General features: G+C 38.7%; 3 protein-coding genes across 4 annotated transcripts in view; all 3 read left to right on the plus strand.

Moving 5' to 3' along the window:
- The first annotated feature begins 847 nt into the window (after positions 1-847).
- Positions 848-5,859, plus strand: LOC116016472 (AP-5 complex subunit beta-1). The gene is made up of 3 exons (XM_031256743.1): positions 848-2,494; positions 3,479-3,918; positions 4,166-5,859. Exons 1-3 carry the CDS (start codon positions 995-997, stop codon positions 5,667-5,669), a joined length of 3,444 nt encoding a protein of 1,147 aa, XP_031112603.1. The 5' UTR covers positions 848-994; the 3' UTR covers positions 5,670-5,859.
- A 434-nt stretch (positions 5,860-6,293) lies between these two features.
- LOC116014870 (lignin-forming anionic peroxidase-like) lies at positions 6,294-7,172 on the plus strand (the record flags this gene model as incomplete). The annotated part of the gene is made up of 1 exon (XM_031254825.1): positions 6,294-7,172. A coding segment is annotated over one exon (879 nt), but the record flags the coding sequence as incomplete, so codon positions are not given.
- Positions 7,173-7,502: 330 nt separating this feature from the next.
- LOC116016622 (pre-mRNA-processing protein 40C) overlaps positions 7,503-12,163 on the plus strand; it is a 16,178-nt gene continuing 11,517 nt past the window's right edge. The window contains exons 1-6 of one of the 2 annotated variants that reach the window (XM_031256973.1): positions 7,503-7,661; positions 8,347-8,602; positions 8,696-8,827; positions 10,120-10,735; positions 10,851-11,014; positions 12,009-12,046. In XM_031256973.1, coding sequence (XP_031112833.1) covers positions 8,354-8,602; positions 8,696-8,827; positions 10,120-10,735; positions 10,851-11,014; positions 12,009-12,046 — 1,199 coding nt within the window. In that variant the 5' untranslated portion in view covers positions 7,503-7,661; positions 8,347-8,353. The remainder of the gene's footprint in view (positions 7,662-8,346; positions 8,603-8,695; positions 8,828-10,119; positions 10,736-10,850; positions 11,015-12,008; positions 12,047-12,163) is intronic. The other variant, XM_031256975.1, reaches the window with a different exon arrangement.

Genomic DNA, 12,163 nt, shown 5'->3' on the forward strand with positions numbered 1-12,163 from the left:
ATGGATATTCTAATTTTATTTTTTTTTGAAAATAAAGAAGCTAATTCATTAATCATAGGCTGAAACGTTTACAATAAAGATCAATGGAATTGTCAAACTTTCCTTACAGTCAGACGTAGAAACAACTTCCATAGCAATGCTAGGGAAAACTTGATTCGCAGACTGTTTTACAAATTTGAAACTGAATTCTTTGAATGAACTTAAAGCTTCTTTAATGATTTGGTCAAACGTACCCAAGACTAACACTGGTTGAATAGTCTTGCACACCACCTGAGTATCTATTTCCATTCTTCTATCCATTGACAATATCTCCATCGGGTTGAACTGCATATCATAGTTCAGAGGAGTCTCTTTTTCATTGTCATGTTTGTCACCCAGGATGAAATTCACATACGTCATGACTAGTTTTATCGTTTCACGCTTTATGAAAAAAAAACTCGCCAAAGTAAACGAGAGGAAGAAACTCGTCAAAACAACGAGAGGAAAACACATAAATTGCAAACAAAATTAAAACAGTAAATCAAAGCAAATGTAAACAACAATGAGAAAATAAGAGAGAAACGATCGGTAGCAGTGGAATGAGGGAAAAACGGTGAAAACAGAGAAGACAATAGAGGGCGGACGCTGTCTGAGGTGGAGATGGCAGCAGGGGAAGACGATGGGACGCCGCCTACGATCCGCTTGCTTCACGGAGGCGGCGATCACGTTGATAACCAGAGATTAGAGAAAAGAGAGATTAGAGAAACCCTAGTTGCCTTGGATATTCTAAATTTAAAATATAATTGAAATGGAAAATATTTTCTAAGCTGTAATTTTAAAAAGAAATGAAGAATTTATTAAAAGCAAAAAAAACGGAAAACATGATTTCGTTACAAAACAGGGTTGAATTTCCCCTTTTTCGTTTTTCCGGCGGGGCTGAAAATGAGCAGAGACAGGCACATGGTGACCGGGCCTTGATCGGCGAATTGCATATAGGAACTGAATCAGCTCGGCGATGTCATCTCAAAGTCAGCTGAAACCGTTAAGCCCTCAAGAATGGGAATCTCTAATTGACGACTACAACCACGGCGGCACGCGGCTGTTTCGCTGGACTGCCGCACATTACTCCGGGACGCTCCTCTTTGAGCTTGCTCTCTCCTCCATCGTCCGCAAAGACCTCCCTCTCAACCTCAAGCTTCATCTCCTCATCTTCCTCGAGGAGCATTCATCCACTGTAATTCCATCGGCCGCCGCCGCCGCCTCCTTCAGTCGACTCATCGAAACCCTCCGCTCCGTTGTTCAATCCCCAAACGACGGCGTTTCGATCACTTTCCCTCTCAAGGAACAGTTCCTCATCTCCACCACCTCCATCTTCGTTACGTCGAACGCCAATGGTGATAGCGGATCGAATACTATCAGTTCGGGTCTCGTGCCGCAATTCGAATGCCTAATCGAGCTTCTGTTGACGATAATCAACCGACCGAATCACAGCGTGGACCGGCAAACCCGGTCCGTGACCTGCGATTGCTTACGCGAGCTCGAAATCGCTTTCCCTTGCTTACTCTCGGACGTTGCATCGCAACTATGGTCTTTATCACAAAGCGAGAGAACTCATGCCGGTCAGAGCTATGCGCTGTTACTAGCCACCGTAGTTTCGAACATTGTTAAGTTAAAACCTAATGCTTCATTTACTAATGCTTCTATGCCTTTGGTTCCTTTCAATGTTCCTTCTTTTGTGATTGATGATGCTGATAATAATGCTACCGGGGAGGATAAGCATTCTACTGAGAAGCAGATATCGGATTTGAGTAACAAGGACCTAAAGAGAGTGGTTGCATTTTTGCTTGAGTGGCCACATAACTTGACTTCATGGGGGTTATTGGAGTTCATGGATAAGATATTGCCTGTTGCTGCAGCCTTGGATTTGCAGGCTTCATTGTTGAAGGTGCAGTTCTCGGGACTGCTTTCTACATATGATCCTTTGCTTTGGCATGCATATTTAGTGATGTGTTTGAGGTTTCTGGACTCATTTGAAGGGCAGGAGTTGGAAATTACCCGTAGACTGTTGTTGTTGTCGAAAGAATCACAACATCATTTGGTTTTCAGATTGCTGGTACTTCACTGGTTGTTGGGGTTCGTTGGACTAGTGCTAAATAGAGATGAGGGGAAAAGGGGAAATGTTCTTGAAATGAGTTTGAGCTTTTATCCAGCTGTTTTTGATCCACTTGCTTTGAAGTCCTTAAAAATTGACTTGCTTGCATACTGCTCTATTTTGGTTATTAAAGGAAATGGAGTAGTGAGCACTGAGACTAGCCCAAAAGTGTCAGTGGAGAAGCTATTTGAAGATGCCCTTGTTTCTGTATCTGCTTTCAAATGGTTGCCTCCTTGGAGCACAGAAACAGCAGTGGCATTTCGTGCCTTCCACAAATTCCTGATTGGTGCATCGTCTCACTCAGAAGCTGATTCTGTTTCCAACAGAATTCTCACTGAATCCACCATCTTCCACACTGTACAGGTAGAAACCTTCTTTGGTGCTGAGCGTAATTGGTTTTGTTTTTATTTCCTTGTTATTCCATCAGGTGACATTACTTCATAATTTCATATAGTGGAAGTTGAGCAATGCAATTAGTTCTTTGTAATGGTGTTACAGAGGTTGTGACTTGTGGATATAGTTATTTCAATTATAATTATGGAGTTTTTTGGGGTATTTTTTTGTTTTGTTTTGTTTTGTTGTTTGGTTTGGATTTAAGCAAAATGTTATGCTCAAAAAGAGTATTTTGTAAGTATAAGGCGAACTCCATATATAATTTTGCCAAGCTTTTATCAGACGAAGTCAATTTTTTCAAATTGCTCAGAAACACTTATTTGTTCAATAAGACCGGCTATCTAAACTATTTGAGCCACTATGTAGCATTCCCTTCAGTTATTTTGCTCCAAGACAGTGCCTTTTACATTAAGCTAGTGAAGTTCTATTTTCTCTAAACATACATGTGATGCACCCATATAAATAGTTACAGAACATGGTGCCTTAACTCATTGAAGGCTTTAGTCCACCCTAGCAAATTATTTTACTTAGTGGCAGTTAGAATCAGCTAGATAGAATTTGCCTTTCACCGTCTGTTGACCTTTAGAAGTTTCTCCTAGCAATTAAAATTGAATTCCCTTTAAAGGAAGAAAATTTAGAAAGTGGTTCTATTTAAGAATTTATTTTGATGTCAAACAAACTTACATTCATTAGCATACTGTTTGAGTGTGGAATATTCAAATTCAACTAATTCTAGTGGCAAAATCTCTTGACTTTTGATAAGTGAAAAAAAGAATCTTGGAATTTACCTTTGGAATCCCAGTTTCATCCTCCTTTTCTGCTAACTTAAAGCAATTATTGTTTTCTTTTTAAATAAATATAATGTCATTATACTGTCTATGCTTTTTCCTTTGTTGTTGCTATATATCTCAGTATCTGGGTACTAGGCTCTAAAATTGCTACTTGATTTTGCAGAAGACACTTGTAGCCTCTATGTCTGAATATAAAGGAATGGTCCCTGTTACTGTCACCTTCATTGACCGGTTGCTGGCATGCCATAAACACCATTTGTTGGGTGAACACCTCCTCGAGACCTTTGATGAGCATTTACTTCCTAAACTAAAGCTAGACTATAGGTTGGGATCTTACTTCCCAATATTGGAAAAAATTGCTGTGAGTAGTAAAGTTTCACCAAGTGGATTGTTAGAGCACCTTGTGAAGTTCATGTTGTTTCTTATCAAGAAACATGGTCCAGACACAGGGTTGAGATCTTGGTGTCATGGGAGTAAAGTTCTTGGCATTTGTCGAACAATGCTTATGCATCACCATAGCTCTAAGTTATTCCTTGGGCTATCTCGTCTTCTAGCATTTACTTGCCTTTATTTTCCAGATTTGGAAGTTCGTGACAATGCAAGGTACTTCTGTAAGAAAATTCTTTTGGTCCCTCTTTTCCTCCTGCATTTTCTTATTGTTGTTGCTGTTGATGTTGTTTGTTTGTTTTTTTATTTTTATTTTTATTGACACCTATTTATAAGAGTTATATAGATAGTTGATAAAAGGTGACTAAATGATGAGTTGATGACACATATATGATATACCAGTTTGAGACAGGAGGTTATTATTGTTGATTCATTCACTGATTCATTGTTGATATTTTCACAGAATCTACTTGCGGATGCTCATTTGTATTCCAGGGAAGAAACTTAGAGACATGCTGAACAGTGGGGACCAGTTGCCCGGAGTGTCCCCATCTACCCACTCTAGTCCATTTTTTACTGTTCAGTCTCCTAGATTTTCCCACGACCTCAAGAAATCAAGGAATATATCATCGTATATTCACATTGAGCGTGTGATTCCACTGTTGGTTAAACAATCTTGGTCCTTGTCACTTGCAACCCTGGGTATTGACAACAAGAAACCTGGTTATTTAGAAGCCATCAGGGACACTGAACCAATGAGTGAGCACAAGGAGATAGATAGAAATACTGATCAATCAGTCTCTGAAACCTATGGGACTGATCGGCTGCCAGGAGTGCCAGAGCCCTTACGTGTGATGGATTCCAAGATTTGTCAGATCGTTGACATGTTGAGGAGGCATTTTTCATCTATTCCTGACTTTAGACACATGCCAGGGCTCAGGATTAAAATACCCTGTTCCTTATGGTTTGAATCAGAACCATTCAATCGCATATGGGGTACCAGTATGGCAGCCAATGAATTTGATGGAGTTGATGCACTTCCTGCCATATATGCAGCAGTTTTAAGATTTTCTTCTTCTGCCCCGTATGGGACAATCCCATCATATCATATTCCCTTCCTTCTTGGTCAGCCCCCCAGAAGTTTCAATTCTTTCAACGAAAATAATTCATTAGAGATAGTTCCAGTGGAGAACAGTTCTTATTCTCCAGGAGCAGTGGAAGGCTTCAACACTCATGTTCTGATTGAATTGGAACCACGGGAACCGGTGCCTAGTCTTGTTGACATATTCATCGAAGCAAATACAGCCAGTGGTCAAATCATACAAGGGCAGCTTCATAGTATCACTGTAGGAATAGAGGACATGTTTCTCAAAGCCATTCCTCCAGATGATATCAGTGGAGAAGCAGTACCTGGTTATTACGTACAATTATTCAATGCTTTGTGGGAAGCATGTGGGACATCCACCAGTACTGGGCGAGAGACCTTCGTGTTGAAAGGAGGCAAAGGTGTTGCTGCAATCAGTGGAACCCGATCAGTGAAACTTCTGGAAATTCCAGCAGCATCTCTGATCCAATCTGTTGAGCAATGCTTAGCACCCTTTGTTGTCTGTGTAACCGGTGAGCTTCTTATTAACACTGTGAAAGGCGGGGAAGTTATCAGGGACATTGTCTGGGGGGATACCTCTCCAGATTCCTCAATTGATGATGTCTCGACACAAGAAACAAGTGTCGTTGGAGGGCCTCTTTATCTCAAATACCTGGACGATGAAGACGATGGAGGAGGTAATGCTCAAATTACTAAGAAGAACATGGGGTGCTTTCAGATTCTGATATTCCTGCCACCAAGATTCCATCTCCTCTTCCAAATGGAAGTTTGTGATACCTCTACTCTTGTCCGGATTAGAACTGATCACTGGCCATGCTTGGCTTACATTGATGACTATTTGGAAGCTTTATTTTGTCTATAGCATATCTTTCTACCCTCAGGTTTATTCTTTTCTTCATTGTTGTGACAATGGACACTTGACATTTTTCTTTTTCCATCAACTAGTCAAGTACTTCTCATACTTCACAGTATGACTATTGTGTAAAGGCAACAATGTTGGATAATGTAAAATTATTTGCTACTACTATTTGTAAGTCTACATTGTAATTACAGAGACAATAGTACTAAAAATATAATAATAATAATAATAATAATGTATTATTATTATATCGTTACACCTTCTCCCTATCTCTTTACTATTGTGAATATTCTTTTATCATTCCTTATCTGATTAGGACTATGTATCCCTAATTCCTTATTTGAGTAGGATTATTTGTATCCTTTAAATAATCATTATATGTACTTTGCATAGTTAAATTATTCAATAGTAATAATCTTTCCACTTTCCCATTTAGAGCTAGCTACAATCCCTTCATTTTTCCTTCCGCAACTAGCCAAAACATTTCGCCATTTCTCTACATATGGCTTCTCATACTACGCCATGCATTGCAGCTTTATCATGTTTGTTTGTCCTTCTCTCCTTCTTCTCGTAATGCCAAGCCCAATTGTCCCCTACATTTTACGAAAACACATGCCCTAACGCTCCCAATTGTCCCCTACATTTTACGAAAACACATGCCCTAACGCTCTCAACATCATTCGCACTGCCGTAAGACAAGCCATGTCCACTGAGCGTCGCATGGCTGCTTCCTTGGTTCGTCTCCATTTCCACGACTGCTTTGTCCAGGGTTGCGATGCTTCTATCTTATTGGACGAGTCACCGACCATCAAGAGCGAAAAGACAGCGTTGCCCAACCTTGGCTCTGTCAGGGGTTATGATGTAATAGAGGCTGCAAAGGGCGAGCTAGAGAAAGCTTGTCCCGGTATCGTATCTTGTGCTGATGTATTGTCTGTGGCTGCACGTGATGCGACTGTTGCTGTGGGAGGTCTGTCTTGGACAGTGAAGCTGGGAAGAAGAGATTCCACCATGACTAGTCGTACCATAGATCTCCCTAGCCCTTTCGCTAATCTAGATATGCTTATATCCAGCTTTGCAAGCAAAGGCCTTAATACAAGAGACATGGTTGCCTTGTCTGGTGCACATACTCTTGGCCAAGCTCAATGCTTCCTATTTCGTGATAGAATATATGGCAACCGTACTGACATTGATGCCGGTTTTGCTAACACTAGAAGACGAAATTGTCCAAAAGACACTGGAAATGGAAATTTGCCACTCCTTGATTTGGTGACACCGAATTCATTTGATAACAACTACTATAAGAACCTATTGCAAAAGAAAGGTCTGCTTCAATCGGATCAAAGTCTATTCAACGGTGGAGCAACTGACAGTATTGTTTCAGAGTACGCAAGGAGTCCTCAAGCATTCCAAGTAGATTTCGCATCAGCAATGATTAAAATGTCTGAAATTCAGCCGCTCACAGGTCAAAATGGGATCTTTAGGAAGATATGCAGTGCTTTGAACTAGCTTCATTTCTTCAATTTAGTTCTTCTTCTCCATCAAATTAATTAATGTATTTATTTTCTTCATAACTGCAATACTAAATCATGAATAAAGTATTATATTTTATACTGATTCATTTCACAAATAAAGATACGTGAGACATTATGATGCCAGTGTGACCCATAATTGATCGATACAAATGGTTATTTTTCAATAAATCAATACGAAAATGGTAACTCATCAATAAATTTATTAAATATTACATCAGCAATGAATTTTATACACAAACACAATGAACTTATGCACGGAAAGGATATGAAGTATTGAAGTATAACGTATGCGCCTTTTGGTCGCATTTTACTGTAATTGAGAAAATTAATAGCAGGCAGGGTATAAAGTATGAACTCAACGGAACTTCCTCCAGAATCTTTCCCTCACTGTCGATGAGAGCAGCTCCGGCTTGTTTGCTTCTTCTTCTTCCTCAACATTTCGTCGAATAGCTCCACTGCGCAGGTCTATTCTCTCTCCTCTACTCTCTTTCTCTCTCTCTCCCTCCCCGCAAATAGCTGCTTGCGTATCTTCACTTTCCGCCGTCAGTATATGTTGATTATTGATGCGCCAAATTCTTGCATCTTTCATTCACTTGTGTATATACGAATGTGCGCCTTGCCTTGATACAGCTACTGTAAGAGAGCCTTGGTTTCGATTGCAGACGGGGAATTTTCGAGATTTTGTTGTTTACTGGTCTGTTATTGGCTTATGCTTTACACCATTGTTAATTAAATCATGCTGCAAGAAGAGACTTGATTAGTTCAACTACTCGTGTGAATTTATTGCCGTGGGGTTTTATTTTTAGCGATACTGAATCGCGGGCTCTATGTGAAGGGGCATTTGTAGTAAAGAAAAGTACTCTTTTTCTCCAATTGGATTATTTTAAGTGCCCCAAGGGACTTTTTGTTATGTAATTTAATCTCTCTGGTCTGTCTGTTGCTTTAATTGACCATACAAGGACAGGGAAAGGAAAAGAGGATTTTTTGTTTTCCCCCAGTTTTAAGCTCAATTTTTAGTTCAGTTGGTAGTTGGTACTAATAACATTGTTAAAGGGAAATTAAATGATGCATACATTATACGGAGTACAAGATAGTTTTAAAATTGTAATTTAATCTCTCTTTACAATCCAATACTTTGCACTTTGCAGTGAATTAATGGGATCCCCGGCTTGGTTCCCTCAGGAAATGCAATCTTCAACTCCGCAGACCTCTGTTACAAGTTCATCAACTGCTGGACTATCTTCAGACCCTTTGCCTATGACTGCCATCCCTCCTCCCATTGCAAGAACTTCTTCAAATAATGGAATGAGTCCATCAATAGATTCATCTAGAGACATTGCCCAACAAAAAGCTACTGGCCCCCCTGGATATGGTGTCACTCTACTTCCTATGTCATATGTAAACGTTGTTGCCCTTTCTGGAAACTTTCAATGGTTATCCTTAATTCAGGAGGTGCTAAATTGGGAAGATTTTAAAACTATTACTCTGTGTGTGTAGGCCATGAAGCCAAATTCACAAATTCCTGCGGGACCTCTCCAACCACCAGTCCCTGGAAATTCTTTGTTTTCATATAACATTTCTCATCCAACTACTGGCATGACTGGTGCTCCACAATTTCCAACTAGCATGGTGAGGATCTTTTGTTGCTGATAGTAAAATTTTCAATAATTGAAGCTTCTATCTGAGAAGAATGTTTCAATTTGTTTAAAACTGCATTCTGCAACTAGAATACTAGATTTTGGTAACTTCATATGCATATTTGTCTTCTTTAAGCTGTCGATACTATAAAATGGCAATGTCTTGATGCACTGTAGGTTTTAGTAGATAACCTCTATTGCTTAAGAGCCAACTCTTCCCATCTAAAAACTGCATGAACTATATTATGTTGTTTTGATAAGGAGTTGTCCTTCTTCCTCACATACTTTGATGGCACATACATATACATGTGCGAATATACATTATTCAAATGTAGTATGCCTTTTGATCAGAGTTAGTTTTGTCAGTGGTGTTGGTATGCCCAATGATTTGTTCTTGTATATTGCAATATCCATTACAGCAGGCGCGTACTCGTGCACACACACATATATAGCAGGACAGTATCTTACACATAATCTTTTGTACAATTTTATGGCTATCCAAGAAAATACCAACCTTTCTAACATGACCTGGCTTGGCCTGCAACAGATCCACTGTTTGCACTATTTTTATGAGATTAGTGGTTTTGAATAAGAATAACCCAATCGGAAGTAGTTCAACAGAGTATGGGCACTTTTTAACTAGAAATTCTTCCAGGCTTTGACGGTTTGACCCACCTGTTCTGGCATGTAGTCCCTGCGTCCAATATCTGTTTGTTGAAGTCATCAAGCTTGCTCTTTTGGCAAACATTCTGAGCATAGGGGTTTTGTACTATCATGGGCTGAATCATATGATCCTTAGATTGGGACTTGTAGTGCAACTGTGACTACATGCAATATCACTAATCCTTTTGAAGCATCAACTTTATCTGGGTGAATTAATTATAGACAGTCTGGCATAAAGTGCTGTTCAACTTTGTGCCATATGTGCAACTGCATGAGATTCTGCTATTACAGAAATTCTCTGGTAAGATATTATAAACTAAATTGCATGCATGTTGTACTAAACAATCTATGTGATAAATTGACTGGTAAATGCTTCAAATTTCTCTGAAGTTGGGAAATGTTGATATTGTTGGTAAATAATTTGATTGCTTAAAGCAATGACCAAATATATTTGACCATTCTGTTTTAAGTAAATGCAAACTAGCCTGAATTAGTTTGAATACATCTAAAGAATTGTTTTGAATAAATGACTCCATACATTATGTTCTTAAGGATAAGCAGTGAATAAAACAGAACTATCCATGAATCCAACTAATTTGGGTTTGTTTTTTCTGTTTGCAGGATATGAGGACTGGGATTACACCAGAAACAGGAGTAACAGGACTATCTTTTGCTACTCAGTCTGTTCCCCAGCAAGCTAGTCCAAGTTTTCCAACATCTAATGCTACCACACCAACTTTAAGTATGATTCCTGCCCCATCTTTTCAGATGCCTTCTGGAGTTCCTAAAGCTCCTGCAACACCTGGTCCTCCTGGAATAGGTTCAACTATACCATTGTCTTCTAGTACAAATGCTCCATTTTCATCTGGAGATTCTTCTCAATCTCTGAGGCCCATTATACCACAAGCTCCTTTTCTGTCTAATCCACCCATTCAGCAGCAGGCATATACTCCATATAACTCTGTTTCTGCTTTGCAAACCCCTCCTCAGGGACCATGGTTGCATGCACCTGCTAGTGGCTTGGTAAGATCACCATTGCCAGTGTATCCTGCTTCCCTAACTGGTCCCTTTCCTATGCTGGCTGGTAGTATGCTGCATTCTTCTGCTACATTCCCTGACACTCAACCTCCTGGGGTTTCAACTGTGGCTGCACCACCTGGAGCGTCTGCATCTACAACTTCAGCTCCCCAATCAATACCTAGTTCAGGGATGCAGGCAGAGTTTCCTCCTGGAGTTGGTCTGCACAAAATTCATGTTGATAATTTGCTTTTGATTCATTATGTCATGTATTTTTTTTTCTTCATTTCAGAGTAGATAACTTTTTGTTTTTTAATGATTGTTCTTTATGCCAGATGTTAGTAGACATGAAAATGATGTTGTGACAAGAGGTGTAGCTGTAAACAGTAAGAATCTTGATGCTTGGACAGCCCATCGGACAGAAACAGGAACTGTATACTATTACAATGCTTTAACTGGAGTATCTACTTATGAGAAACCTGCTGGGTTTAAAGGAGAGGTATTAATCACTAAGTTGTTGGCCCTTAGCATTATGCATTTAGTCAAATCTTCTCTGGTGTTTAGCGTATCAACAATGATCTAGTAATAATGTAATATCTCCTGAACCTGGTAAAACTGTTTAATGTTTGATTTTGATTTTGTCTCCACCAGGATAATATTATGTTGCTCACTTCTTCTATACTTGCCCTTTGCTTCAAAAGCTGTATTACTTGCTTAGGAGGTCTATCGATTAATTTATCTTGTGAGTATATACATTATAATTTGTTACCTGTGTTCTAGGATAGGCCTTAGGGTGTACTATCGTTGTCTCATGTCTTACACTGGATGTTTGGTCTGATTGAAATTGCCCACAAATGTAGTGTGAATGGTTTTTTTTGTTTTTTTGTTTGTTTGTTTTTTTTTTTTAAATAAATAATAATAATAAAAAATTATTATTATTATTATTTTTCCTGATCCTTTATTCTTATGAAATAAAGAACTGAAATTTCCTCAGGTTATAAAATAAATCTTAGTATGATTCTAAGTCAGTTGCCAACAAGAAGGCATGGACAGGGAAATTCAAAAGTGAAATAAGCTCAGAAACTACTCCAAAACTAATGACCTAGCCCAGTCTTCGAATATCAACTTGACCAGTTTCTGCCTTATATTCTGTCACTAATTAATTGAACTTATGCAAATAAGTTGAATGTATATTATGGAGTAATAAAGTATATTGGAACTACTGTTAAGCACAAACATTTGAATTTTGATGTTGTGAATAAAAGTGCATCTACAGTAGTTAGTTTGATACCATTTATTTTGCAACACAAGGAGTGTTAAGTTTCTAAGTTTTGTTACTTTGATAATTGCTTGATTTCTGGAGCATGAACCCAGATGCTTTGACAAAGTTTGGCCATGAATTCAAGTTCATCAATATGACAATGCATGCATGTCATTGATCTTATTGCTGCCATACTTCATCTCTTGATAATTGTATTCTTTCCTATATGCAGCCCGAGAAAGTAATTGCACAACCAACTCCAGTTTCATGGTAAATACTTTGTCCTTTGAAAAATATTACGGAGTATATCTGATGCTGAGTTGTTGTTGTTGTTTTTTTTTTTTTTTTTTTTTTTTTTTTTTTTTTTTTTTTTTTTTTTTTTTTTTT

This window comes from Ipomoea triloba, chromosome 4 (assembly GCF_003576645.1).
Source record: "Ipomoea triloba cultivar NCNSP0323 chromosome 4, ASM357664v1".
Taxonomy (NCBI): domain Eukaryota; kingdom Viridiplantae; phylum Streptophyta; class Magnoliopsida; order Solanales; family Convolvulaceae; genus Ipomoea; species Ipomoea triloba.

Coding starts and splice junctions, on each gene's coding strand:
- LOC116016472 (XM_031256743.1), top strand. CDS start 995: ATGTCATCTCAAAGTCAGCTGAAACCGTTAAGCCCTCAAGAATGGGAA. Junction 2,495..3,478: donor CCATCTTCCACACTGTACAG/GTAGAAACCTTC, acceptor TTGATTTTGCAG/AAGACACTTGTAGCCTCTAT. Junction 3,919..4,165: donor GAAGTTCGTGACAATGCAAG/GTACTTCTGTAA, acceptor ATATTTTCACAG/AATCTACTTGCGGATGCTCA.